Source organism: Aspergillus niger (genome assembly GCF_000002855.4).
Source record: "Aspergillus niger supercontig An12".
Classification (NCBI taxonomy): domain Eukaryota; kingdom Fungi; phylum Ascomycota; class Eurotiomycetes; order Eurotiales; family Aspergillaceae; genus Aspergillus; species Aspergillus niger.
Window position 1 is genome coordinate 117,593 of NT_166527.1, and position 24,830 is coordinate 142,422.

Genomic DNA, 24,830 nt, shown 5'->3' on the forward strand with positions numbered 1-24,830 from the left:
TTATTAGTAGTTCCATACAAGCTGTCCTAACTCCCGCAATATGATGATTCCATTTACTCTTCCTTCTCAACCACAGCAGGGGCCTTGAGCTCACGGCCCTTCAGGAAATCCAGCCCTTCTCCGCCCTGTAACTCAGAAGTCAGTCTGGTTTCGAGCACGCATGTGGTAAAGCAATCGATTTCATGGACGCGAATACGGAAGCACTTACGTAGCTGATCAAAGGCGAGACTTCCACGCCAACAGCCTCGCCTTCAGTGACAACAACACCACCGGCCTTCTCGATCCAGCGCTGTCCCTGCTTCATGATGTCGGCCTTGCTGGTGTCGGGGTCGTCCTCGCCAGTGCCGCGGGCGTTCTTGAGGGGAGAGAACTCGTCCTCACGACGCACCTCAATGCTGGCGAACTTCTCGAGAGGGGTCATGGGGAAAACGTCAAACACAAACTGCTCGAGCTTGATGCCGTTGGGCTTCTCGGGCTTGAACGCCTCGCCGGTCTCAGGCTTGATGCAGGGGATCTTCTTGCGGGCAACGTGGTGGGGCAGCTTATGAGACCAGTTCTCAATGGATTCGAAGAAGCGGAAGGAGTAGTAGTGGTTCACAATGTTGGCGGCACGGAACTTCAGGACATCGGGCTGCTTGGGGTCCTTGGCCTCGGCCGTTTCCTGGTCGATCTCAGAGTATTCAACGACGTCGGGCTTTCCGTTTCTCTGGAGGATCAGACCGACCGACTCGGTGGCATTGCGCTTGCGGACGACCTTCGTAGCGATGTCGACGTCCTTCGAGGCAGCAAAGCCGATGAAGACAGGGTCGGCAACCTTGACCAGGCAGTTGTCGACGCAGTAGGTGTGAATGTGCTGGATTCCACGCTTGCGCATATCCTCCCTCACGCCGGAAGTCAAGAGGGCAAGGTAGATACCACCGTTGCCATCGGGAGCAACAGCTGCCTAAAACATAGGGTCAGAGAGGGGCCTTGGGCCAGGAATGTGAATGAAAGAACGCACCTTAGACTTGCTCTCCATCAGAATCTTGCCCTCGTTAGAGATGCAAGGCAGAACACCCTGCTCGAAGATAACCACATTGCTCTTGTCGAGGCCGAAGTAGTTGTGCTGCTGGAAAAATTCCTCCGTGGGTTTACGAGTAGGCCCGCTGGTCATGACATACCAAGGGATGACGGCATCCTTGCCGGAAGACTTCTTCGCCAGGAGTTGGAGCTTAGCAATACGCTCGGCCTGGATCTGGAAGAGAGACTTGTGGCTGGGGAGGCCGATGTCAAAGCAACCCTTGGGGGCGGAGCTACCCAGACGGGTGCCTTGTCCACCAGCCATCAACACCACAGCGACCTTGTTGCCAGCAACCAACTGCAGACCCTCATCGTACCACTTCTGAATGTCCTTGGGGTCCGAATCCAGGATCGATGCGGTGGCAACTTCGGGGAGGGGTTCCAGGGAGACCGGGCCTTGCTCGGCCTTGGGAGGGTTCAGAGCCTTCTCGGCCAGCTCGTTGATGCGGACGGGATCGAAGTTGTTCAACTGGTGGAAAAGCTGAGTCTTCTCAGCGGGCTTCAGCTCGTCGACGAACGCAAAGACCTGTCCTTGCCCGGCATCGGTGTACTTCTTCTTCAGTTGCTCGAATTCCTCGGGGGAGGGCTCACGGAGAGCGGGCTCGGACTGGCCATGAATGAGGTTGGAGACGGTTTCTTTGATTGCAGCGGCAGCCATGATTGCGGATGATGAATGAAAATAGGATAGGTAATATGAGGAGGAGCAGGAGGGAGAAAGGATGGGAAGGCTGAAGGGAAAGGGAGAATACTTAGAGGGGTATAGAGGGGGGAAAGAGGAAGATGGGAGAGCAAGGGAGGAGGGGTGTACAAGGGTGTGAAAGCGCGGGGGATCTGTCCGTCAAGAATAAATAATACCAGGCCACATCCCTACTCAGTAAATACTAACATGCTACGTAGTCCTGCTGCAGCGCCATATTATTGACCGCCTGGATCCCTGAGAGTTTCAATTGATTATTTTTAGACGGACTAGCGACTGCCGCAGATACATTATTATGGCTTATGAGGGGCCACTATTCCCTCACGCCCATGAATTGCTCGATCGCAGCCCTCCGTCCAGCTTGTTGCAGCCAATCGAATTCCAAGCAGTTGGAGGGGCCGGCGGGGCAGGCCGTGGACCCGGTTTCAGGCTTTCAGGCTTCCAAGCTCACCGACTGGCGCCAGTTCAGATCTGCTTGTCCACCTGACCCCTGAAGAGGTTCCTGGATCTGAGTCTGACTAAGAGGAAGAGAAAGAAGGGGAACCTAGGTCACTAAAGTCACAAACTAGTTTAAGTGCCTGATAAAGAAAAACACACTAACTTTCGCTTCATAGCATAATATACTTATAAGATAAGATGTCATTCATACATCCGTCATTCTTAAATGACGGTATCTTTTAAGAATGGTATTAGCGTATGGTTAATTTACATTATTTACCCCCCAAAACGTCAACGACGCCGCCTCTCCCGGTATCTATCATCGTCACGACGATCCCGTCGCCGCTCATTGTCGTTATATCTGCGGTCTCGGTCCCCGTAAGAATCCCGCCGTGGTGGACTCCGGCTGTAGGATCGATCTCGGTACCGATTACGATATGAGTCCCGCCGGGGACTCCGACTGACTCGTCTTTCCCGTTGTGGCTTCCGCGGTGGGCTTCGACTGAGAGACCGCTCGTCCCGACCAGATTTCGCTCGGGGCGCATTCTTATCGAAGACCATGTGATAATCATCGTCTCGTTGACGAGTATTCTCTGTTGCCCGGTACTGGCGCTTCTTTTCTAGGCCTGCGACACCACCAAAGCCACCCCGCTGGCTACTGCGCTTGGTGATCGTAGCATTGCGCCAGCTCTCGGACAATTTAGATACCTATTTTTGTCATCATTGTTAGCCCATGTTGGGAAGATTGGGCGGACGGCAGACTCACACTCTGGGAGAAATCAACATGAATACGGTGGTCATCAATCAAGACACCCTGCATCTTGAAGTATGCCTGTTCGCAATCCTTCTGGTTCTCGAACTCGATAAAAGCGTATTGTAGACTGTCACCTGTACGCTTGTCGCGGATGACCTCACAAGACAGAATGGGTCCGAAGCGACTGAAGATTAGGTTGAGGTCCTCGTCTAATGGGCGTGTGAGTTCGGAACGTGACCACGGCGCAATTTGGAATGCATACCTTGGGTGACGGGATTCAACTTGCAGACAAACAAGACGTTCTCTGGCGGCTTGACCTCGGCGAAGGGAAGATCGCCAACCATTTCCAGCGTCAACGCCTGTGCCCTTGCTTCGCGCTCCCGTCGCAGCCTCTCCATTGACTCCTCGTCTATGTCGTCATCCAAGTCTTCATCATCGGCGATTCTTACCGTAGCCAGCTGTGCCTTGGACGGCACCGGGCTCTCCGGTGGCTCTACCAAGCCTTCGGGGTCTTCAAAAGGATCATCGAGGATGACGGTATGACGGATACGTATATCTTTGAGCGGGCGGCCGCGATCATCAATGAAAGCCTCGTTGACTTTCTCCAGGACGTCAAACCCCTCCACCACTTTCCCGAAGATCACCGCCTTGCCGTCCAAGTAATCAAGGTTGTCTCCAAGTGTGATGATGAACTGACTGGCGGCAATGCGCAGATCAGGGTCGTTGGGTGAAGGTACGGTGGCCATGCTCACAGTGCCTCGTTCGTCATGCTTCAACTTGGGCGGGAGCTGGAGGGGAAATGTCCGCTGAGAAGGGCCCTGCAGCAAGCCCCATATCGACGATCCACCATCGCTTTCTGAGGAGTCGGGCCCAATCGGATCGCCAGTCTGGAAGGTGAAGTTCTTTTGGACGCTGTGGACGGGCGAGAAATTGTAATATTTAACTTTGCATAGCTTCAGAAAGCTAAAGCGGAAAACCACAGACAGCTTAGTTCCTGTTCAGCTACTCGATTTGTACGCGCGCGCAAGAAAAACACAGCAGAAAGAAGGGAAACGAGGAAATAGGGGATTGCTCACTTTTCGCACGCTTTAGGGGACTCATCGACCAGCAGGTCGATAACGATGTCCCCGAGGGAAGTTTCCAGCAGGACACTCATGGCAAATACCCGGCCGCTGCGGGCGGAACTGCGAGGATCGACGATGCGTTAGACAGGAAGAGGAAAATGGAGACAAGGACAGGAAAAGGGCCCAGAAAAGTGAGACGCTAATAGGCCCGAACGATCAAGGACTGGGATGGCCGAGGGAAGAAAGAGAGAGTAGTGTGAGTGAGTGAGTGAGTGAGTGAGTGCACCGAATGATGCAAAAAGACCAGGATGGATGCCGAGGAGAGGCGAAGCTCTACGGGGCGGTAGGAAGACGCGAGTCTGTTTTAGTTGAGTTTTGGCGGGCCAACGGGTTCAGCATCGACTCTTTGCGATGACTGGCGCAGAAATGTCATGATTCATGCGCACTCAAAGTCCTTGCTGTCCAGTCAAATTATTCTTGCTCTTGTTCTTCGTTGTTATTTGTTTTCTTTGTCCTATTTCATTTTTCCTTTCTTTTTCTTATTCCTGTTCCATACGTCGATCAGCTACCAGCTACTTCTGTACTTTGTACCCAAAGTGCAACTAGTCTCTCTAGTCTATCTACTATCTGGTCTACTAAACAGTTGCTAGATCTCTCCCATGATCAAATGATCAATCAATCAACACCTCAACGCAACTAAACTAACCAATTGTCGATCAACAAATCCTGGCCGGGTTGGTACTAATCTACTTATGGTCTGGCTCTGGCCAACGGGGTAGTCTATATCCTAGTTTATTGACGGAATGACAGCAAGATGACGGGCTCACGGACCCTGAAGCATCGTGCGCTGCTTCACACTCTCGGCGCCTTTCGGGGTGTTCCCAGTTCCCACTGTCGGATGGTCGAACCGGCGCTTCCTCCTCCCGTGTAACCGCCGTCTTTCTCAATTGAGCGGCATAACTTCCGGAGAACCCTGTTGGACGAGGGCAATTAAAGCAAGAAATCGTTTTACACTAGGCTTGGGCCGAGATCCAGCATGCACTGTTTGTTGCTGTGACGGAGTTGTTGCCGTTGGCTCCATGCCACAACTTACCGGCTGCGCAGGCCGTCGGCTTTACGGTGCACAAAGCAGAGAGCTTTGGAAGTAAAGGGAACCGAAAAGGCGAAAAAGCACGACAATTAAGCCTAATATGCTCAACCAGGAAGCAACAGGTACACCACGGGGAATGACCCGGCTCAGCAGTAGAAAGAAAACAGATGATATCAGATGCTTTGGGATGTTTGGTTCCCTTGTATCCCATCTGCTTCGTGAGTTCCACTACAGGGGCGTTGAAAAAAACGGGCGGTCTCTTGCAGATGGATCCAACAGTCGTTCAATCATCCCATCAATGACTCGGTGCAGCTATGCCAGCAATCATCTACTATCTATTAGAGACACGTGGTGTACTTTACCTAACCTGGAGCCCCTTTACAATAAGGATTGACTCAGGGCGCCGTTGGGACCGAGAGAACAAAATGGGATTCTGGATCTCCAAAGGGGTTCCCCTATTCGGGGGTTGGTCCTATTGCCAATGGCAGAAGAGTTAATCCAACCACTATGTGATAGTGAGGTGAAAGAAGTAAATTGGATATTACGCCTTTCAGCTTACAGCTAGGACTTTGTTCTTGTCATTTTCTTTTTCTTCAATTTTCTAGCTTTCCTTTCTGTTACTAGGTTTTCATATTCAGTTCAAACTATATCCTTCTGTCTAGCCTTTCATACTGCTCCCTTTTTCCGTGTTTACCTCTTGCTCGCCTATCTCTACCTCACTTTTCTTTGTTTTTCTCAGCTCATTTCGTTGTCTACTGATCTTGAAATATAGGATTCCGAGCCTTATCTCTCTGTGATCTTCCTTGATCGCCAGCCAAAGACACACTAACCCTTTTAGCTCCGTTCGTTGATCTTGTAGTTTCCGTGATATTCATTACTTTGCACCTACCTTACAACTGACAAGTGGAAACCGTTCCGATCTGGGCCAATCGTTGTCTTAAAAACTGGTGGGTTTGAGCGCCAGCAGATGTTGACACTTTGACAGCCCCTGCTAGGCAGTGAGAATATGTACGGGACCCCGTGCCCCTGAACCTCATGCATACTAAGATCTCCCATGCCCCACAGCCCTTGTCAGGCTTCGTCGGATTCAGGAAGTACCTCGCCATTATCCTATTCGCCAGAAAACACTTCCCTTTTTCTTTTTTTTCTGCTTTCCCTCAAGAGGCCAGACTTTCCCTCTCATTGTTCGGGTCTCCGTGGCAAAACCTGGAAACCAGAGCCATGCATACTAGTGCAGATCCAGTCCCAGCCCGGTGACCGGGACACGGTTTTAAAGACGGTCCATTATATACCAGGGCCAGTCTCTGGTCCAGTCTTGGCTGCTAAGCCACATTGTGATGCTTTACTGGGAATGAAACGATCCAATCGAGCCCAGCGGTTGCTGTGATTTCCTGTAATGAGATAATGAGACCTCTGGGAAAGCCAGCTTTCTGAAAAATTGGGGCTACATCATTGGAACAAGTCCGTTTGCACAGCAAGCTCGAACTCGGTCATGTATCCGCCTTCTCCTTACCTTGACAAGGAATCCCGATATCTAGAGTGACTCGTGGCTATGATCCTCATTCGATCCGATTCGAGAATGCTGTATGTCAAAAGTACTGACAGATTTAGACGTGCAGGTCACTGGAAGGAAAAAAGAAGAAGAAGAACGAGGGTTGTTTGATACCGGCGGTTGCAGCCAATAGGATTATCTAGTCGACCATTGTCCTATCATCGGCAAACATGCACACGTTCTATGCTTCCGCAACCCCCAGTCAACAGGGTAGTTAGGTGGGCGCATCTGAGAGGGTTCCTGCAAACGTAGCCGGCGGCTGTCTGCTCCGCGACCGCTTATTACTGATGCCGACTTGGCCTGTCACTTTGAACGCCGTTTCTTTTATGAGAGCAGCATGTCATCATCCAAACACTGGAGTGGCGGAGACAGAAGCACCAGTGGAGGGCTCTTTGGGAGGTGATTGGATGAAACAGCTCAAAGATCTCTGACCTTCCCAGCTAGGCTTGATAGGCTTTGTGGTAATGACTATCAAATCAGGTCAATTGGTGCGACGTTACTTTTGTGAAACAGAACTTATAAAACGCCGGGGTATTTTGGCCTGCCCGGTCTACTATCAGCATGCCTTGGGGGTCCTCCAACTCAGAATTTCTTATTTCCTTTCTTGAATAATGATGCAACACGGAAAATTGCATGTCACTTCCCTGGTACAACCAGAGCGAGAGCAGTTAAGGTATCAAACTAGAAACCCACCTCGAATCAGGACGTGACGTTAATTCCCCTTGGAACTGGGGAAATGCTCCTGGTGAGGTGATGATCGGTCTGAAAAACGTATCCCCAAGGCTAGAAGCCAACAGCTGGGGCCTTTCCCTACGCAGAAAATAAAATGGAAAATAAAACAATTGAACCTAAAAAGAAAAGGGCCAGGCCGCCTTCTAGCAGCAAGTCTACGCACCACTGACACATGGACTTAAATCTGGCCTTGATTCCGGCCAAAGCCCCCCTCATCCCTCCCGGTTTCTTTCTGAATATTCGATGGTAGACGGAACATGCTGGTCCCTATCATCCCTGATTTACCGACCTTTTTATGCTCGCAGCAAACCTTTGAGAAGCATTCTTACTCCTTAGTCTTGTCTTGACTACATGTGAGTCTCGCTATAGAGAACATCATGTTTCCCTCCGCACTGATTGATCAAGCGATGGTTCAATCATATTATTCTCCAGAGGACGAGGTCCGCTTCGGTCCACAACCCAAGCGAGAAGCTTTGTCAATAGCACACTCTGTTCGGAGTGACTCTCTTCATGACATGGTGGATAGAAGCTCTGCTTGTGTGAGCCCTAGCAGCGAGCTAGATAGCAAGAACCGGAACTCCACCAGGCGTCGGATACAAGTGGCAGTAAGTTCCTTTATCCAAAGATAAGCTGCGACTGTAAGAAGGTTAGGCACTGATCACAATCAGTGTAACCGATGTCGAAAAAGAAAGATCAAATGTAGTGGTGACAGTGGCAATGGACATGGTTGCTCCAACTGCATCAATTCCGGAAACAAGAATTGTCAGTTCTTGAGGGTATGTACTATGTCCTCATCAGAGCCCTCAACCATAAAGACATTTAGCTGATCGGTCATAGGTGAATTCGGAAATGATGCAGCCGAGAGCCAGCGAATGGTCCCAGATCTCGGGAGCTACTACAATGTCTCCGTCTCCAAGATCCGGTCTGTATGTACCGACTATGACGTCCAAGATAGGGGAAGTGCCAGCGACCTCTCCCAGTTTTCGCATGGCCCCTTTCCCGCGGGCCTCCAGTTATGATCTCGGGTCAGCCGATCCTCATAGTGCATACCATCGACACCCCTTTGGAGTGGACCACGGTTTGCCCTATCCAGACGAGGCTTCAGCGTACGCATCTCCGTCGTCTGGGTACATCCTGCCGAGTGCTCCACCGAACATATTCATGGATCACTGCGGACAGACATGGAATCCAAAAGTGTGGAATCAAAGTGTTCATGTTGGCAGGAGTCCCAGTGGACCGGTATACTCAGACAGCGATCACGAGGCCACATTGAATCAATCAGCGTTTTACGTTCCTCATTCGACAGAAGACCTACCAATCGTCCCAACGATGAGCTTTCCTACCGCAGAAGGGCAAGGGACGGATCGGACGCTTCCCGATCCCAGTCGGAATCAGGCTCAGATGGGGATGAACTCCTTTACGACAACTGAAGAAACTCTCTATGGGATACCGTACGGGTACCGGACCAGCAACAGCTGGGCCCACAAGAGCGCCATGTTGAACCATGGCCGTATGCAGAGCCCAAGCGAGGCTTACAGAAGCGGTCCTATCAACCGGAGTAGATCGGCGCAAGATATGATGTTTGGGTACTTGCCATCGAATGGCAGTTCATCGCCTCTAGTCCCTGCTGGTTCGTTTGCTCCTGCGTTGGACGCGGTTGACACGAGCGACGGGCTTCGCGAGAGCCCCAGCGACAGCCACCAACCATCGCGGACGTTCTCGCATGACCACCTTTCCGACTACGGCTCTGATACCTACGTGTATAGCAGTAGTGAAAGGCGCGAGAAAAACCACTCTCAAAGCGACGGGGCAGGGTCGATGCTGATGAGCGGCCTCACGTACACGCGCCCAGCGCCGGGACATCCCAGTCCTCCGCCGTTGGTTCACAGCCCAGCGTTTCGAACAGCCACGGAGATACACCACCACACCGCTATCCCGTCGCTGAACAGTTCGAGCGAGTACTAGGGACTGAGGTGTCCATGCGTCCCGATGAACGTCCAGGGTAGTTTACAAGCTATCTATAGACCGTTAAGCGCCTTGGCAGCGCCGATCCCCAGTTGGCCACCAACAAGGGCCCTAATCCTACAAACAGCGACGTCGGCAAACAGCACCATTTTACAAAGCCGAGTGCTTTTATTTGGTGACCTTTTTACATACGCCCACAGAGCAAGAAGGGCAAAAACAAATCACTCAAATGTTACACTACTAATATTAGGGTCGGTTGAGTCTGTGTTTTGGTTTGTTTCTCCCCCTTATTTTTGTATTCTTTTTCAAGCCGGGTGCTATTGATTACCTTGTCAGCCTGACAGAATCCCCAGGATGGGCTGGCTGGTCATTCTTTGTTTGCAGGTGGCTCGCTGGTTTTGATTGCTCATTTGTCAATCAATTAATAATTGTCTCGAACTGTTTCATTATTTGTTGAGGCATGGGAAAAGAGGGGGCGCCGTTGTTACTACTGTTACTATTGCTATTGCTGCTGTTATTGTCATATTACTATTGCCATGTTTCGATTACCCCATCCATTATTCCTGTTTTATTTTACACTTTTTACTGTTACTTCACTGGTCTTTGTTAATGCTGCCTGGCAGCCTAATGGGTTACACCCGCGTGGCCTTCATATTGGAGAGGGAGACGGGGGAATTCGTGAAAATAATAAGGATAGCATTTACTTCAATTACAAAGATAACTAATCTTGATCTATACCATCTATACATACTGTGAATATAACCCCGATATATTCCCCAAGACAACCACCTCCAGTAGTCCGCTCTTTTTATATGATCTCTAAAACTAGCCCCAACTAATACCATATAGATATCCTCCTATCCTGAGCCAACCCTCAAGAAGAGACCAATTCCAGCCCATAAGCAAGACATCTTATCATTCTTACCTCTTTATCCAGCCCAGCCTAACCCAACCTAACATAACCTCCTCCCATCGAAGTAACCCCCCCACATCCACCAACCCGCCAAGCCGTTACCCCAAGTATAACAAGCCCACCCAGATACAATACTACCTAGCTATATAAACCACCTTACCTATACTTACACAAATGACAAATTAACCTTCCTAGTAAACTTACCACTAATCAGACCACCCACCCACACCACCGGTCTCTCCCGGTCCCCCGGGTCCAGCTTCCGCTCGGGTGTGTATGATGTGTCTGTGCCGTGCCCATGGCTGTTGGGTAGGACAAAGGACAAAGAGATATTGATCTTGTCAGAGGGGGAATACTACCCTAATTATTTATATTTTTAACTTCAGGTATGTCTTACTACGGTGGTAGATAATAGTCGGCTTAGGGGGTATGTGTGGAGAATCTCACCCGCAGGCCGGCTCTATACTACTTATCGAATGGAGAACTATAATTTTATAATGGTGGCTGGCGATAGAGGCGCGTCGGGAACAAAAGAAGGATTGTTGGATGGCGTTCGAGGGCCGGATCGGATTCCTAGATTGGGATTGTCTTTGTCTTCATGTTGAGCCGGACGGAAGATCGATGGTGGGAATCAGCACAGACACAGACACAGATATCTAGTAGTTATCGTGCTGGATTGGTTGTTCAAGTAGGGAATAAGTAACAAAAAGGGATATATTTAATTTTAATGGACATCCATCCCGAATATCCCCGGAACGCGCGCGCGAACAAAAAAGAGAAAAGATAAACGTCCAGTCCACACTTATCACCCAGAGTTGTCTTAGATATGCGAGAAAAGTGAAAAAAGTTTTAGAAATCTTCCCTGATCTTTTTTTCATTCTTCATAAGAGGGAGGGGGAATTCGTGATATGATAAGAGGGAAAAGAAAAAAAGGAAACGAGAAAAAAGGGAAAACATAGGCGGATTATGCGGTGCCCGCCCCATACGGTAAGTAGAATAGAGGGAGAGTTAAAAAGAAACCATGAAACGAGTTTGATGATAACGCCCTCATTCACATACACACACGACAACCACACACACCAACCCAGTGTTCTTCTTTTTTCCTTTTCCCCCTCATATCCAGCAGGGAATAAAAAAAAATTGAAACAATTTTTCCTTTCTTCTTTTTTCACTTCAGGCCCGGGTCCGCATGTCGACGTTCGTCTCCTTCTAATTCTTCGTCGTCGTCCGAGTAGTAAGGTATCCGATGATCCGAAAGTGAATTCGAATCCTGCAACGACCCCCCTCTCTCTCAACCGCACGGAATTCCATCGTGACGATCCGCTTAGTCCTTGTTCTTCTTGGGGCCCTTGGTCTTGGCGGTACCGCGGAACTTCTTGGAGCGGTTCTTCCGTTGCTTGCCTGTAGGGATTGTGAGTATTGGTTCGGTTTTCGAATGATTGATGAAATAGTATAGGTGGGTGTGAACATACGCTGCTGTCTGCTGGGCTTCTCGACCTTTGTGCCAGCACCGATGCGGACCAGACGGTAGAGGGGCTCGAACTTCTTCAGGGCCTCCTGGGAGTCGTAGATGAGAGCGAAGCCAGTGCTCTTACCACCACCGTACTGCGTACGGAAACCGAAGACGGAGACCTGGTCCTTGTTGGACTTGTACAGGTCGGCGAGCTTGTCGCGGAGCTCGTCCTTGGAGACGTTGGCGCGGTTGGGGTGGAGGACATCCCTGTTGGAAAAGAAAATCAATCATCAGCATGCCGTTTATTCCTTTGCTGGTTTGCCCCATATCCAGGTTGTCTGTCCAATATGTCCGAATTTCAATAATCGATATTGAAACACACACACAAAATATATTCTAGTATATACTTGGAGTGTGCTCAAAAATCGATCATTTCCATCCGGAAAAATTTCCTCCTCCTAAATCCTCCTCTTGTTGTATCCGCTTGTATTCTCCTTTCCCTTTCCTCCTTCCTTTCCTTCCAGCTCGATGGTGAAGGGAGCTTACACGACCATCTGCTTGCGAGCAAGCAGGGGGTTGCGGATGAACTTGCGAGTCCGCAGGGTAACGGGAGCGTCGGCCATGGTTGCAGGTGCAGTTGACAGCGAGAATCTGCGTGCGACAGGGAGAAGCTGAAGGGCAGAAACGGGGGGGCGCGGGTTGTCGAAGTCGCTGTCAGTCGTTGGCGGGCTCGAGATGCGCTCGATTCAATTTTGGCAGAGTTTCGTTGTGCATCGCCTGTGGGCTCGGCTAGGCTACACTAGCCGGATATAGTTAGAACATTACCCTTTGTGGGCGTATCCTTAGTAATACATACCTTACCAGATACAGCTAGACCTAATGAACTAGATAATTATGCTAGGGTAGCGCATTGCTTACTAACTTATCCAATCCACTAAGATAACTAGTTACTTATCAGTATCATCGAACTATTCTATAGTAGTCACTTTTTATCTCAACTACAGAGAGTCAAGAGTTATACAAAATGTCTCTCTCCCTCCTCACAGCCCAATACTTCCAACAACTTGATCCCCATCTCCTCACCTTCCCCGAAGACAATTACCTCCTCCACCCCACCACCCAAGAAACCATCTACAATACTCTCTTCTCCGAATCCCACGCCGCAAATGACCATCCCCTCCCCCCACCCGCCTACCGCACGCGCGTGCTCAAGCGCCTCATCACAAAACTAGAATCCCTACTCTCCAACCCCGAGGAGGATGTACGCTGATCCTGATCCATATCCCTTGAGTATGCGCTGCATACCCTACCTCCCTCTCTCTCTCTCTCTCTCTCTCTCCAATTCCCTCCTAGGAACAACCCCACTAACCCAATTTCATTCAATCCAAATATAGGAAATCAACGAATCCCTCCTCGAAGAATACAGCACGCTCCTCACCCTCCCCAAACCCTCCTCAATCGAACAAGCCCAACAACTCACCTACATCACCTACACCGCGCCACCAGAAGATGACCCTCACCATTCCTCATCCCAATCGAAAGAGCGGAGAACAATCCTCACCTCCGAATCCCGCTCCGCAATCATAACCGCCGGCACAACCGGCCACCGAACTTGGGAAGCGGCACTGCATCTCGCCACGTACCTCTCTACGGCAGCAGGACGGGCGCACATCACCGGGAAGAAAGTCCTTGAGCTCGGCGCCGGCACGGGCCTCGTGTCGATGTTCTGTGCGAGGTATCTTGAGCCGGAGGTGGTGGTGGCTACGGATCGGGAGCTGGGGTTGATGAGGCAGATAGGGGACTGCGCGGGACGGAATGGGTTAGCTGGAGATGGGGATGGGGTGTTTAAGGGGTGGATTTGGGAGTGGGGGAGGGAGTTGTCTAGGGGGGTTGGTGAGGATGAGGATGATGATGATAGCCAAATGAAGGAGGATGGTGAGGTGGATGGTGGGAAGGTAGAGTTTGATGTTGCGCTGGGTGCGGATCTGGTACGTTATTCTCTCTCTCTCCTTCCTTCATGTTCATTGGGTTGTATACCATGGATGGACAATGTGCAACTCTGGACCGGGTTACTGGGTGCAATCGCCTAATCTGGAGCGAGTTTCCTGGTTCATATTTTCAGCATTTTCCACTCCATCCTTTTTCCCTTCCCTTCCCTTGGGTATGGTAGCTACGCTACGTAGCTCTATGGTGTGCATCATGCTGTGTTGTGTTGTGTACTGTGCTGCTGTGTCGCGTTGCACTACATACCTACATACCTACCTACCTCACCTCACCCCAATCCAGAAGTTAAATGTACTGACAAATACTCATCCAGATCTACGACATCGACCTCGTCCCCCTCCTCGTGCAGACCGTCAAATCCCTCTTCGAGAAATACGCCGTCAAGGAATTTCTCATCTCCGCGACATTACGCAATGAGCGTACTTTTGGCGCGTTTTTGAATGCTTGTGGTGCGTTTGTCCCTTCCCGTTTCTCAAACACTGGTATGGATATTATTCATGTCTGTGTGTGTGTGTGTGTGTGTGTGTGTGAAACCAACTAACGGGATGTGCGTGTCGAGCAGAGGAGAGTGCATTGAAGGTGGAACGGGTTCCGTTTGAGTCGCCGGCGGAGGAAGTGCAGACGGGGTTTTTTCATTCCACGGTTATTCCGATTAGGACGTATAAGATTACTGCGTAGGTTTGCTGTGTATTAAGGGGATGGATATGGGTGTATATTTTAGCAATAGACAAGAATGATGATTTAGTTAAGTGTATACTGTCTGTTTCAAGAGGTATTTGTATAGTAATGTATTTATTAAGAGAAAGCACCAAACACCTTCTCTTCTAATGCTAGTAGTATATTTGATTTATGCAATATAGACATCGCTCATGGGTATCATAATATATCTAAGGAACGCCCACTTCCAACCCAGGAATGAGTGAAAAGGTAATGAACCACATAGGGAATGCACGCATACACCACAATGTATGCTGAGACCACGCTCAAAATAACAATGGAATGGTGACTGAATAGAGTGACAGCACCATGATCAACAAGATACTCTCAAAATTAAAAGCAATATACCAGTGGCGTCTCACTGGCAGTCAGCAAGACTCTCCCGGAGTAGCCCCTCGTCCACTTGTTCTGCATGCACCGACACCGGCACTCGTGATCGCGACGGAGGCCGGAACCCCAGGATCGGGCCCTTCTGGTTCACCCCCGGGTACCGGAAGCGCAAAGGAGGGGCCAGCTGAGGCCGGTGGTGCCGGCTCTTTCTGGAGGTGGAGCCAGCGGATGAGGGCCTCCGGCTGGGTGTGTTGGAAGCAGAAGCAGAAGTTGTGGTAGATGTCTCGGCGTTGGGTTCGTTGGACGAGGTGGGCGCTGTGCCCCAGTGCCCGCGGACCCAGCCGCCGACACGACGGCCCAAGGAGAGTTTGCGGAATGAGGCGGTAGTTGTGTCTTCGGGGTCATTCTCAACCGGAGTGTGACTGCGACTGCCTGCCACTGAGGCAAGGAGCGTTTGCGGGGATTGGTCGGTTATCATCGCCAGCTCGCTGCCCGCCGTGACGATACTAGGAGAGATGATGGGAGGCGTGGGGAACAGGTCGGCTCTGGAGGACATGATGCGGCGGGGAATGCGGACCGGAACAGCACTGGAGTGGAGGTCGCTCAGTCGCGAAGGACGACGGCTGGGAGTGTGAATGTCCATGCCAGCCACGGAAAAGAGACTCTCGTGGGAGGCGCTGCGGCGGGGGCCGCGATAGGGCGTGGAGAAAATGCCGTCCTGAACGGCAGGAGAGGCAGCCCGTGCGGACTCGGCATATTGCGTCGATCGCCCATCCTCCCTCTCCTCTGGAATGACAGACTGCATCGCCGCTCTGCCCGCGTATTCGGCACTGCTGCGACGCTGGAAATAGTCATGAACCAGGTCGTCGTCAATGCCCGGTACTGACACTCCCTCACCATCCAGCGAGCGATACGCTGCATCGACTTGTGCCTTCTTGAACCGGCCGCTTCGCAGCGGCGATGAGAAGACTGTGCTATCAGGGCTTGTCGGCTGGGAGGAATCGAACCCGCGGTCTACCCGGTCAAAGATGGATGATGGCTGATATGCCGACTGCGGGGAGCTAGCCATCGATTCCGACGCAGGGGACTGCAATGACCAACGGTGAGGGACCGTCGGAGGGATAGAGACGGAGGTTTGCGAAAGGATTGTAGAAGCGGAGGAAGTCGAGGGTTTGGATCGGTGATTCGCCCTTTGCGTGAGGGGCGTTCCTGCAACCGAGTGTAGCACCGTCGCGCTGCCAAGGGAGCGTCTCTTCTTGTTGCGACGGAAGAGTGAACCCCGCTCCTTCTTGATGGTCGGTGAGTGATAATGGTGATGGATGTGAAATTCCTGCGACACCCGACGCGACTCCTTCGACTCCAGTTCCTGACTGAGAGTCGTGGACGGCCGGATCTCCTGGTCCTCGGGTGCCAACGGCTGGTGCGACAGAACCTGATCCCGCAGATTCTCGACCTCCTGGTTGGAGCTCTCTAGCATCTCTCGCAACTCCATTATCCCCATCTGCAGGTTGGCATTGTCCTGCAAGATATCTCGGACGAAGCGGGAGACCACCGTCGCGCCGCCGCGATTGCGCCCCAACTCCTGGGCCGCTGCGGCGCCCTTCAATCGACCTGCGGCGCCATCGAGCTCCCGTTCCACGGTCCGCCGCCGCTCCATACGTTGAACCAGCTCCGCATGTCGGTCCCGTTCCTCGCGGGCTTCCTTCTCGATGCGATCCACCTGATCGTGCAGGTCCCGCAAGGTGCATTCGGCCTGGCGCCATCTCTGGACAGCCGACTTGGAGTCCTCCTGAGCGGACTGCAGGCTCTCCTGCAACTTGGATTGTTCCGCTTCCATTTGCGCCAGTTGCGCTTCGAGGTCGGCGGCGCGAGCCGCTGAGTGCGTGAGTTTGCGCAGCTCCGCCTCGGTGCTCTCGAGGCGGGTCTCCAGCGACTTGGAGTGGGAGTCAGACTCGGCAACGGCCTTGTTGAGGCCATCGAGCTGTTCCAACAGGCCGCGATTTTCTTCAATGATGCGGGCATTCTCAGCCTGAACCTCCCGCTTCTCGCGTTCTAGATTCTCAATGCTGACGAGTAACCGATGGCGGTCCTCTTCCGCCTCGGCCATGTAGGATTCATGACGGTGGAGTAGAGCCTGGAGAGCAAAGGTTAGCGATGATGAGCTGCTAGTGGCTGCTGCCATGGCAGCTTTATCTGGAAAAACAGTCATGACGGACAAAAACGCAATGGGAGAGCACTGGGGACGACGCCAGCATGGAGGATGGTGGTGATGATGGCGGCGAGGAAGCCACGAAGGTATCTCCCGATCGACTGCAATCTGTTGCATTCATCTTCGCGAGCGCAAGCGATGATCAAATTCCAACGGTGGGCACCGATCCATCCAAAAAAGGTAACAAATATGTGCGGGAAGACAAGAAGTATGTGCAACCCGACAGAAGTATGTGGGTGGGCGGGTATACAGGAGAGAGTATGAGGATATAGATAGATATAGATATAGATAGAGGGGCGTCACGCAACACGATGCAGCGGTTAAATAAAAGCCAATGGGCAGACATGCAGAAACGAGAAACCAAGGCAAGGCAAGATCCCTGGCCGGCCATCCTTATACAGCAGGGAAGTAAGAGGCCGGTTGTACGACAAAGAAACCCCCCCGCGGCCGGGAAAACCAGGGTGACGTCGGCGAACCATCCAACGAGCGAAGTTAAAAATGAATAATACAATAATCCACCGACGGAAAAGCACGGGTAGGAAAGTATGAGAGAGAGAGAAAAAAAAAATAAAAATAAAAAATCAAGCAAACTAAACTAACGTACCTGGCCCAGCCTCGCGGCAGTTGCCAAATCCTTCTCGAGCCCCTCCAAGGCAACATGGTTATGGAGCAGGAATGCGCAGTCATCGCGGCCACAGCAGCAACGGGGGGGAACAGAAGAGGAACTGGTGGCCGCGTGGGAGGGAATGCAGGGCAAATGATTAGCGGCTGGTGGATCGGAATCCATGGCTGGGAGGAGAAGTAACAACAGCAGTCGCAGCAGGATTCTTCGGAACAGGTGGAGGAAGTCGAGGCAGAAGGTGAGTTGGCACCCCTACTAGTCGGAGCGATGAGCTGGACTGGAGACGCCAGTTCATCGAGAGACCAGAGAGGAAGTCAGCAAGAGAGAGTGAGAGAGAGGCAGAGAGAGATTAATTTTAGGCGCTGGAATGGAGATGGTGTCTTTGCTTCAGACACAAGCCAGTCCAGTAACTAACTAATTATGATTAGGGGGGAAAGGAGGAAAAGAATCCGAGGTAGAAGGGGCCCTTGTCGGGCCTAGGAAGAATGCAGCGACCGAATCCTGCAGGTCCAATGGGCGACATGCACGACTGGCGGATTGAATTGATGGATGGAATGAGTTTCAATGGGAGAATAAGTAAAGCGTAAATAATGCATGCAATCGCCCAGTCGATGATGTCGAACGAAACACAAAAAGATGTAATCAAGGCGGCAACTGATTTATGGCAGTTGATTGGTCCGATTGGGGCAAAGTTACCCATGGCAGCGAAAGTTTATCGGTACTGCCATTACGGACATTACAGACAACTCACTCTCTTGTGTAGTAGTAGTAGTTCATCTACTAAACTACAACCATCATTTACGAGTATCAACATATGGGAGAAATTGGAGAATTCTGCTCGACACTCACCTGAAGATAAAAATAAACTCTCATTCCTGAATAATGCACTGACAACTGTTTGTTCCCTCCCCGATCTGATCCGGAAGAGACTCCACTCCCGATGAAAATGATACGCAGCAAGCAAAGCAAGCAAGGCAAACCAGGGAGGCTGGTCGGTGCCTGATGGATGCAGCATCCCGTGCCAGCTGGTCCGGTCTCCATCCACTGCTCCATCCGGTCGCCCAATTGCCATCCTCTCCTGGCTCGTTTCATCACCATCAGCATCAGCCTCGTCTTCATCATCATCAGAAAGCCCAGAGAGTGGACCGGTGTGCATTTGCATAGTTCGCTATTCCCTACACTGCCTGCCGTTGTATGTACTACTACCTACAGCGCCTTTTTCCCCTTCTTCCCAGAGGAGGGAGAGAGGAAAGAGGCATAGCCACCACCACAATCACCCCCCAAAAGGAACTCGGACCCCTGCTGCAATCAGACCATCATGAGATGCAGTTACACAGTCTTTCTTCACATGCCAGATGTAATCAAATCATTCACACAAAATACTCCCGAGACTACCCAGATCGCCCGCTCAAAGTAGAAAGTCATTACGCACATTAATAAACGCCCCGGCGCCGCCCTCCTCGCTAATCTCGTTCACCAGCACTTCGGTTTGTTGGTAGAGTCGCTCCAGCGCGGCCGACGAGGATTTACCCAGTGACACTGCTTTCAATTAGTAAAGGCAAAACTACCACCACCAATAAATATCAATTGACATACCGAGAATGGCCGAGTTCAACTCTTCCGCCACCGCAATTCGCCCCGCAGGGTCCAGGTAGTGGCCATGCACTGACCGTCGCGCGTCCGGGTAGGCCACCAAGGAAAAGATGTCGTCCAGCATCTTCCGGTCCCCGCCCCGCTCCTCCGGCGGATAGTCCAGGAACAACTGCTGCCCGTACTGCACCGCCTCCGTGAGAAGCTCGTTCGATCGCGCTGTGCTCTCCGTCTCCTCCATGTCCATGCCGTCCGCCTCGTAGCCATCGCCTTCCTGAAGCTGCTCGTCCAACTCCATCTCCTGGTCAAACACCGCGCTGCTGTCCGACAGCCCGTTCGACGACTTGCCGCGCTTCGACGGCGACGGTGATGGCTCGTTGCATCGACGCATCATCTCCAGGAATTTGCGGCATCGTAGCTTGAAGTGGATCTGCGGGTAGGTCTGCAATACATTCGCGTAGTAGGCATTAGTGTATTTGAGTGCTTTGTCGATGTCACCTTCCAGGATAGCCGCGCGGATCTCTGCCGGCCAGTTAGCATGGAAATACCGAAGCAATACCAAGGATGAAGACAGTCATACTCTGCCGATTAATAGCTTCAACATCTTCCTCCACCTCGTATTTCTTCAACGGTGCCTGTCGACCGTTCTCCAACGCCGTGGACTCCGCCGCCACTTCTTCGGCAAACGCGCGGGCGGTCTCGACATAGCCGTCATGAGCAAGAAACTGCGCCACCAACTCCTGCAGTAGGCCCGATTCATCCAACGGGGGTTGCAGATTCGCCGTGCTGGTCAGAGCAATCTCCGAATGGATCAACGACTTTTCTTTCTGTCCGGAACCATTAGCTACATTAACAACTCAAAGGTAGAGTAGCCTGTAGGTTGGCTCACCTTGACCATGTCATCGATATCGAACATGAAGGGCTGCTGCCCAAAGTTCACCACCAAGTGGACGGGCGGTTGCTTCTTCATGCCCACCGACGGGTAGACCTTTAGGTTTCGTAATTCCCGGAATGCATTTCCTGGTAGTGGTTAGCTGAGGTAATACTCTCGACATTGGAAGGCAGCCAGTATGGAAGTACCTAAGAACACGCCATTCTTCGTGAAGAAAGCACATCCCGTGGAGAAATTCACACCACATCCCACAGTGTCATTAGCTCCAAACGTCGGACCGTATTGTCGTCCCTGCCCCTGACTTTCTCCGAAGAAGGACTTCCCATCATCGCCATGGTAAGCCCATGATTCCTGTTCCCATCCGGGCAGTCGTTCTACCGAGGCTTTCCGGCTCGAGAATCCGATTCCGATCATTCTATACCTCCCAGTCAGCATTCTGATGAACCATACGGGTTATGAAAGCGGCCAGCATACCCCTCTTTGGGTTTGGATAAGATGGTGATCTCAAAGTAGTAGATCCCGCACTGCGGGGGCATGGGATTATCTGCCCGAACGGCAGCAGCCTCATGTTCATGCTTGTTGACCGGACCGGTGTATCGGACTTCCAACCCTCCGTTCCCAAGCTCCAGGCCGGTGAATTTATCGTCGTCGCTCCATCGGGAGGGGAGGGGTAGCAAATGGTCGTCGTCGCTGGGGGGTTCTCTTTCGATGATATCATAGGTCATGCCCCGATGAGAGGGTGCAATCCGGGGCAAGCTGGCCTGGCTGGAGGAAGTGGAGAGGGTGTTCGAGGTGGTGGAGGGAATGGCGCCATCGCGCTGGGCTGCATGCTTTGCCCGACGGGCGGCATCGAGGCGGGAGACATAGCGGGAGTTGAGGAGATATGAGGGTGTGAAGGAGGGTGCGGCCGAGTCGGCGAAAGCTCCCGGGTTGTGATAGCACGGGTCAAAGCGGGCGAGGTTGGCAAACTTCCGAGAGTAAGGAGGAAGCGAATCGCCGGGGGACGACCTCCATGAGGAATTCATTTGCATCTCGGCATCCACGGCGGCGGATGGCCTCAGCAGGCGGGCTTCGGGAGAGAAAGGCGGCGGCGGGGGATACGAGGCGGTGGAGGTGGAGTGGGAGGGGGAGAAGGGCGAGAAAGGATGATTGCTGAATGTGGGAGGGGAGAGAGCGGCGGTCCCCGACAGCACTGAAGCGTAAGAAGACCGGCGGGGGATGGAGGAGATGCTGGGGACGTTGGAGTAGTAGTTGTAAGTCGAGGGAGTGGAGGAGGTGGTAGCAGCGGCAGTGGAGGAGGCAGTAGTAGTACTAGTCGGGATGGTTGAGGTAGTGAGAGCAGCTGCTCGTGGAGCTCCACCGGAAGGGGGAAACGATGCGTCAGTCATGGTTGCTGCTGCTGCTGCTGCTGCTGCCGGGTACTAACTTAACGCTTGCTCCGTTAGTTTAGCAGTACTTCAGATAATGTCTTGAATTCGTACCATTTGTTTCTTGCACCGTGTAAAATTTATATCTGTTTCATTCGTGCTCTCTTTCTTCGTGATCAGCTGTTATACTCTGCACCGGAACTTCCCTTGTTCTTTTGTCGTTTTCCCCCCTACTCGCTGGCCTTGCTTTGCTCACTGTCTCGTGGAGTATTAGTTCTGGGGCAACTTCCGTAACCGGGGAGCGTGAGTGGAGCAGCACAACCTCTCCCCCTAAAGGGCTGATCGATAGTAGAAGGCGTGAGAGAGATACATACATTGAAGCCAACGATCAATCCAGAAACGCGCTTCGTGCTCACATCAACACACAGGCATTCAAAACCAGCAGAAATAACAGCACAAACAGAAGTGAAGAAAAAGAAAAACAAAAAAAGAATCCTCAAGGCGGAAAAAGAGAAAGACCAGAACCGCAGTGAATGACCAAAAGGGCACACCTCGCGTGACCCAAGGAGAAGAGTGAGCAGAACAGACCAGAACAGTCAAGTCCTTGTTTAGTCTTTTAGTATGACAGACAGAAACAGAACCAGGCATGACGGATGGCCTGACCCGAGCCATAGTTCATATTAAATTATACTAATAGATTCCTATTAATACAAAAAAAAAAAAAAACTGCGGGGAAAAAAAGGGCTGAGAGGATTTGATCGCCTGTCTTCGGCTTCTGCTGCTGCCTCCTCCTTCTTCCTTCCTTATGATCATGATCATCCATCCATAGGGAACGCAAGACAGGTCCGGTTGGCATACAACAATCCCCGGGTATTTACTCTTAGTTTAACTCCTTGTCAGAATGAGGAGAGGGGGAAGAATTCCCCCTCCCTCTCTTGCCTATTCTCCCCGCGTTTTTCCCCCCTGCCCTTGCATTCATTCATCCATCATCCGCTGTTGTCTAACAGGAATGACGACCTGCTGAGCAGTCACTCATTTCCCTTTTACTCTCACCTATCCATGGAGCGGATGGGGGGATCTCCCTCGATGTCCAATATTGGTATGTCTAGACTAGATTGGGCGGGACTATGATGCAGGGTGTGTATCACCCCGGCTCTGGCGCCATGGGGGACGCCCCGGGACCGTTCAACCCACGATTCTTCCTTCATCCGGGAGCATCCTTGGACTGGAGAATTCGTAAGTAAGGATACAATAAGGTAAACCATCACTCCGTAGCTAGGATACGGTGTCTATTACTCTACAGCATGGAGGCCTTCACTATGATGGGGGGCAGCACGACAAACGCTGACAGTCTTGGCTACCGGGAATCTCCCCCGTCTTTGCTTTTTAGGCGTGGTGGACGTAACATCAGCTCCTGCCAGTGTATCACCTAAATATATCTCAGAGTGCAACAACAGAGGCAAGCATACCTTGATAGTAGCAGCCTGAAGGACTTCCCTAGCCGGCAGTCATGGAATGGCTCCCCCGGTTATCTACGGACTACAAGACAGCTACTAGTCTAAATGAATGTAGTGAGCACGTGCGGCCCTCCAGGCGCACAATCGGCCTTCAATTCCGTGTGGGACAACGCAGACAATGCTGCCATTCCAGTCCATTTCGGTATTCATGTCTCGAATATGCGGCCAATCGCCGTCAAAAGAAAAGAAAATTCCCTCAAACCCTTGCCCAAGCCCATAAGCGAAATCTCTACTGATACAAAACAGTGGTAAATAGTAAGGAAAACCGAGCAGCGAAAAGCAAGCAAGCAGCTCACACAGGAAGAGCCCATGAAATGTGCAGTATGCACCGCCACGTCCCCATGCAGAGCCTCAAATACATCTCTCATGCGAGTGGCCCGCTGAAAAGTCCGGTAACCGTCAAAACCCAACGCCAACCCGAGTAACACGCAAGTGCAGAAACAGAGAAACCATCACCAGGAACGTCGAAGGAATAAAGGTAGTAGTGTGTCAAAATGTAATGTACAGGAAGGACAATATGTCGTTGGTAGAGGAAGCAACATCAGTTGCAGGACCCCTCAAGCAGTCATGGCGATGGCGGGAGAAGACGCTTCCGTCAGGTTAGGCGGAGCGGGAGTGAGTTCACCGTCGCCAGTGCTCTTCTCGCTGGGGACGCCACTGGCACTCTGGTTGGCCTTGCTGTCGCTGTCGCCAGTCTCGAGAGCCATGCTCTGACCCTCGTCGTTCTCCTCGGACTTCAACGGGCGAGGAGTACGCCAAGACGGCAGCATCCATTGGATGCCGGTGAAACTCTTCAGCTGAAGAGGCTTACGCTCCCAGCGACGGCATGGGGACCCGGTGCGATCCAGAGCACGTAGACCGGCATTGATTGCACCCAAGTTGGCCTTCGGACCGAGCTTGTGAGCTGCCACCAACTTGGCAGTGTCGACGGTGCCGTCATCACTAGAAGCAGTTAGCAAATGCACCCATGGTCAATTGGTCGGGATGGAGGAACATACAGTCGGGGCTTCTTCTTGGGACCTGGCTTGCCTCTCGGCTTCGGGGTGGTTTCGCCGGTCTGGTTGAGGCCTCGTTTGGTGCCCGGCTTAGGGCCCGGAACGCCCTTGCGACGAGGTGTGTCTGCAGCCGAGGTGCCTGCGGCGGGCGTGGACGCAGCATCGGAGGCATTGTCCACGGACGAGGGAGGGAGAGGTAGTTCGGCGGACGAGGAAGCCGGGGACGAAGGCTCCTGGATCTTGACGGGCGAGTCGGCATTGCTGACGCTACCCCGTTTGCTCTTCTTGTCCTTTCCCTCGGGCGGTGGTGTCACGAACTGGCTCAGCAGATCGGTAGACAGCTTGAGGACAACGATCCTTTTGGAAGGTCCAGATCGGCTGGAGCGACCGTTTGCGGTGGAGCTGGCAGAGCTGGCGGCCGGCATGGTGGATAGTCTCGAATTCAAGAGATGGGTTGGAGTTGATGAGATAGGTTGGGTTGCCCCTTCAGACGATGCGAAGAGGAGTTGGGAGGAGAGTAAGATAAGAAGGGACCCCCCCCGATCGGGTTGTTTAGGCAGAGACCACAGCCAAACGCAGCTGAAGGTGAGGTGGGTGAGGATTAATAAAGCCGCAAGACTGAGTTGGGGCGAGGAGGTGGTGGAAGAATTAAGTGACGATCGTGACGTGGGTGTTGAGGGATTGGTTGGTGGGATGGAAGGGAACCGGATGAATGGTGGTAGTGTTAGTCGTGGGCGGCGGCGAGACTCGGTCAGAGAGAGGCGAAAGTCTGGCAGGGCTGAAGAAGGAGGCAGTGGACGTGAGGCGCTGGTGACATACTCCGGTGGTGAGGATAGGGCGGTGGTGGTGGAGGTGGAGGTGAGGGTGAGG

The 24,830-nt window shown here is 52.0% G+C and overlaps 10 protein-coding genes across 10 annotated transcripts; 4 read left to right on the forward strand and 6 right to left on the reverse strand.

Moving 5' to 3' along the window:
• Positions 1-53: 53 nt before the first annotated feature.
• An12g00480 (uncharacterized protein) lies at positions 54-1,717 on the reverse strand (the record flags this gene model as incomplete). Its single annotated transcript, XM_001395099.3, has 3 exons — positions 54-125; positions 209-943; positions 1,001-1,717. The coding sequence occupies 3 exons, from the start codon at positions 1,715-1,717 to the stop codon at positions 54-56; spliced, it is 1,524 nt and encodes a 507-aa protein (XP_001395136.1).
• Positions 1,718-2,485: 768 nt separating this feature from the next.
• An12g00490 (uncharacterized protein) lies at positions 2,486-4,104 on the reverse strand (the record flags this gene model as incomplete). The annotated part of the gene is made up of 4 exons (XM_001395100.3): positions 2,486-2,902; positions 2,961-3,157; positions 3,211-3,911; positions 4,025-4,104. 4 exons carry the CDS (start codon positions 4,102-4,104, stop codon positions 2,486-2,488), a joined length of 1,395 nt encoding a protein of 464 aa, XP_001395137.1.
• A 3,659-nt stretch (positions 4,105-7,763) lies between these two features.
• On the forward strand, positions 7,764-9,351 carry An12g00500 (uncharacterized protein; the record flags this gene model as incomplete). The annotated part of the gene is made up of 3 exons (XM_059750635.1): positions 7,764-7,991; positions 8,038-8,148; positions 8,224-9,351. 3 exons carry the CDS (start codon positions 7,764-7,766, stop codon positions 9,349-9,351), a joined length of 1,467 nt encoding a protein of 488 aa, XP_059601754.1.
• Positions 9,352-11,588: 2,237 nt separating this feature from the next.
• An12g00510 (40S ribosomal protein eS24) lies at positions 11,589-12,340 on the reverse strand (the record flags this gene model as incomplete). The annotated part of the gene is made up of 3 exons (XM_001395102.3): positions 11,589-11,665; positions 11,737-11,984; positions 12,264-12,340. The coding sequence occupies 3 exons, from the start codon at positions 12,338-12,340 to the stop codon at positions 11,589-11,591; spliced, it is 402 nt and encodes a 133-aa protein (XP_001395139.1).
• A 401-nt stretch (positions 12,341-12,741) lies between these two features.
• An12g00520 (uncharacterized protein) lies at positions 12,742-14,399 on the forward strand (the record flags this gene model as incomplete). The annotated part of the gene is made up of 4 exons (XM_059750636.1): positions 12,742-12,978; positions 13,112-13,705; positions 14,035-14,203; positions 14,284-14,399. 4 exons carry the CDS (start codon positions 12,742-12,744, stop codon positions 14,397-14,399), a joined length of 1,116 nt encoding a protein of 371 aa, XP_059601755.1.
• Positions 14,400-14,796: 397 nt separating this feature from the next.
• On the reverse strand, positions 14,797-16,875 carry An12g00530 (uncharacterized protein; the record flags this gene model as incomplete). The annotated part of the gene is made up of 1 exon (XM_059750637.1): positions 14,797-16,875. The coding sequence occupies one exon, from the start codon at positions 16,873-16,875 to the stop codon at positions 14,797-14,799; it is 2,079 nt and encodes a 692-aa protein (XP_059601756.1).
• A 146-nt stretch (positions 16,876-17,021) lies between these two features.
• Positions 17,022-17,483, forward strand: An12g00540 (hypothetical protein; the record flags this gene model as incomplete). The annotated part of the gene is made up of 2 exons (XM_059750638.1): positions 17,022-17,205; positions 17,260-17,483. The coding sequence occupies 2 exons, from the start codon at positions 17,022-17,024 to the stop codon at positions 17,481-17,483; spliced, it is 408 nt and encodes a 135-aa protein (XP_059601757.1).
• A 540-nt stretch (positions 17,484-18,023) lies between these two features.
• On the reverse strand, positions 18,024-21,469 carry An12g00550 (uncharacterized protein; the record flags this gene model as incomplete). Its single annotated transcript, XM_001395106.3, has 8 exons — positions 18,024-18,253; positions 18,449-18,767; positions 19,032-19,138; positions 19,196-19,711; positions 19,770-20,016; positions 20,079-20,209; positions 20,270-20,496; positions 20,556-21,469. The coding sequence occupies 8 exons, from the start codon at positions 21,467-21,469 to the stop codon at positions 18,024-18,026; spliced, it is 2,691 nt and encodes an 896-aa protein (XP_001395143.3).
• A 1,038-nt stretch (positions 21,470-22,507) lies between these two features.
• An12g00560 (hypothetical protein) lies at positions 22,508-23,217 on the forward strand (the record flags this gene model as incomplete). The annotated part of the gene is made up of 4 exons (XM_059750639.1): positions 22,508-22,547; positions 22,585-22,684; positions 22,752-22,849; positions 23,021-23,217. The coding sequence occupies 4 exons, from the start codon at positions 22,508-22,510 to the stop codon at positions 23,215-23,217; spliced, it is 435 nt and encodes a 144-aa protein (XP_059601758.1).
• A 305-nt stretch (positions 23,218-23,522) lies between these two features.
• An12g00570 (uncharacterized protein) lies at positions 23,523-24,385 on the reverse strand (the record flags this gene model as incomplete). Its single annotated transcript, XM_001395108.3, has 2 exons — positions 23,523-23,907; positions 23,964-24,385. The coding sequence occupies 2 exons, from the start codon at positions 24,383-24,385 to the stop codon at positions 23,523-23,525; spliced, it is 807 nt and encodes a 268-aa protein (XP_001395145.1).
• Between the last annotated feature and the right edge of the window lie 445 nt (positions 24,386-24,830).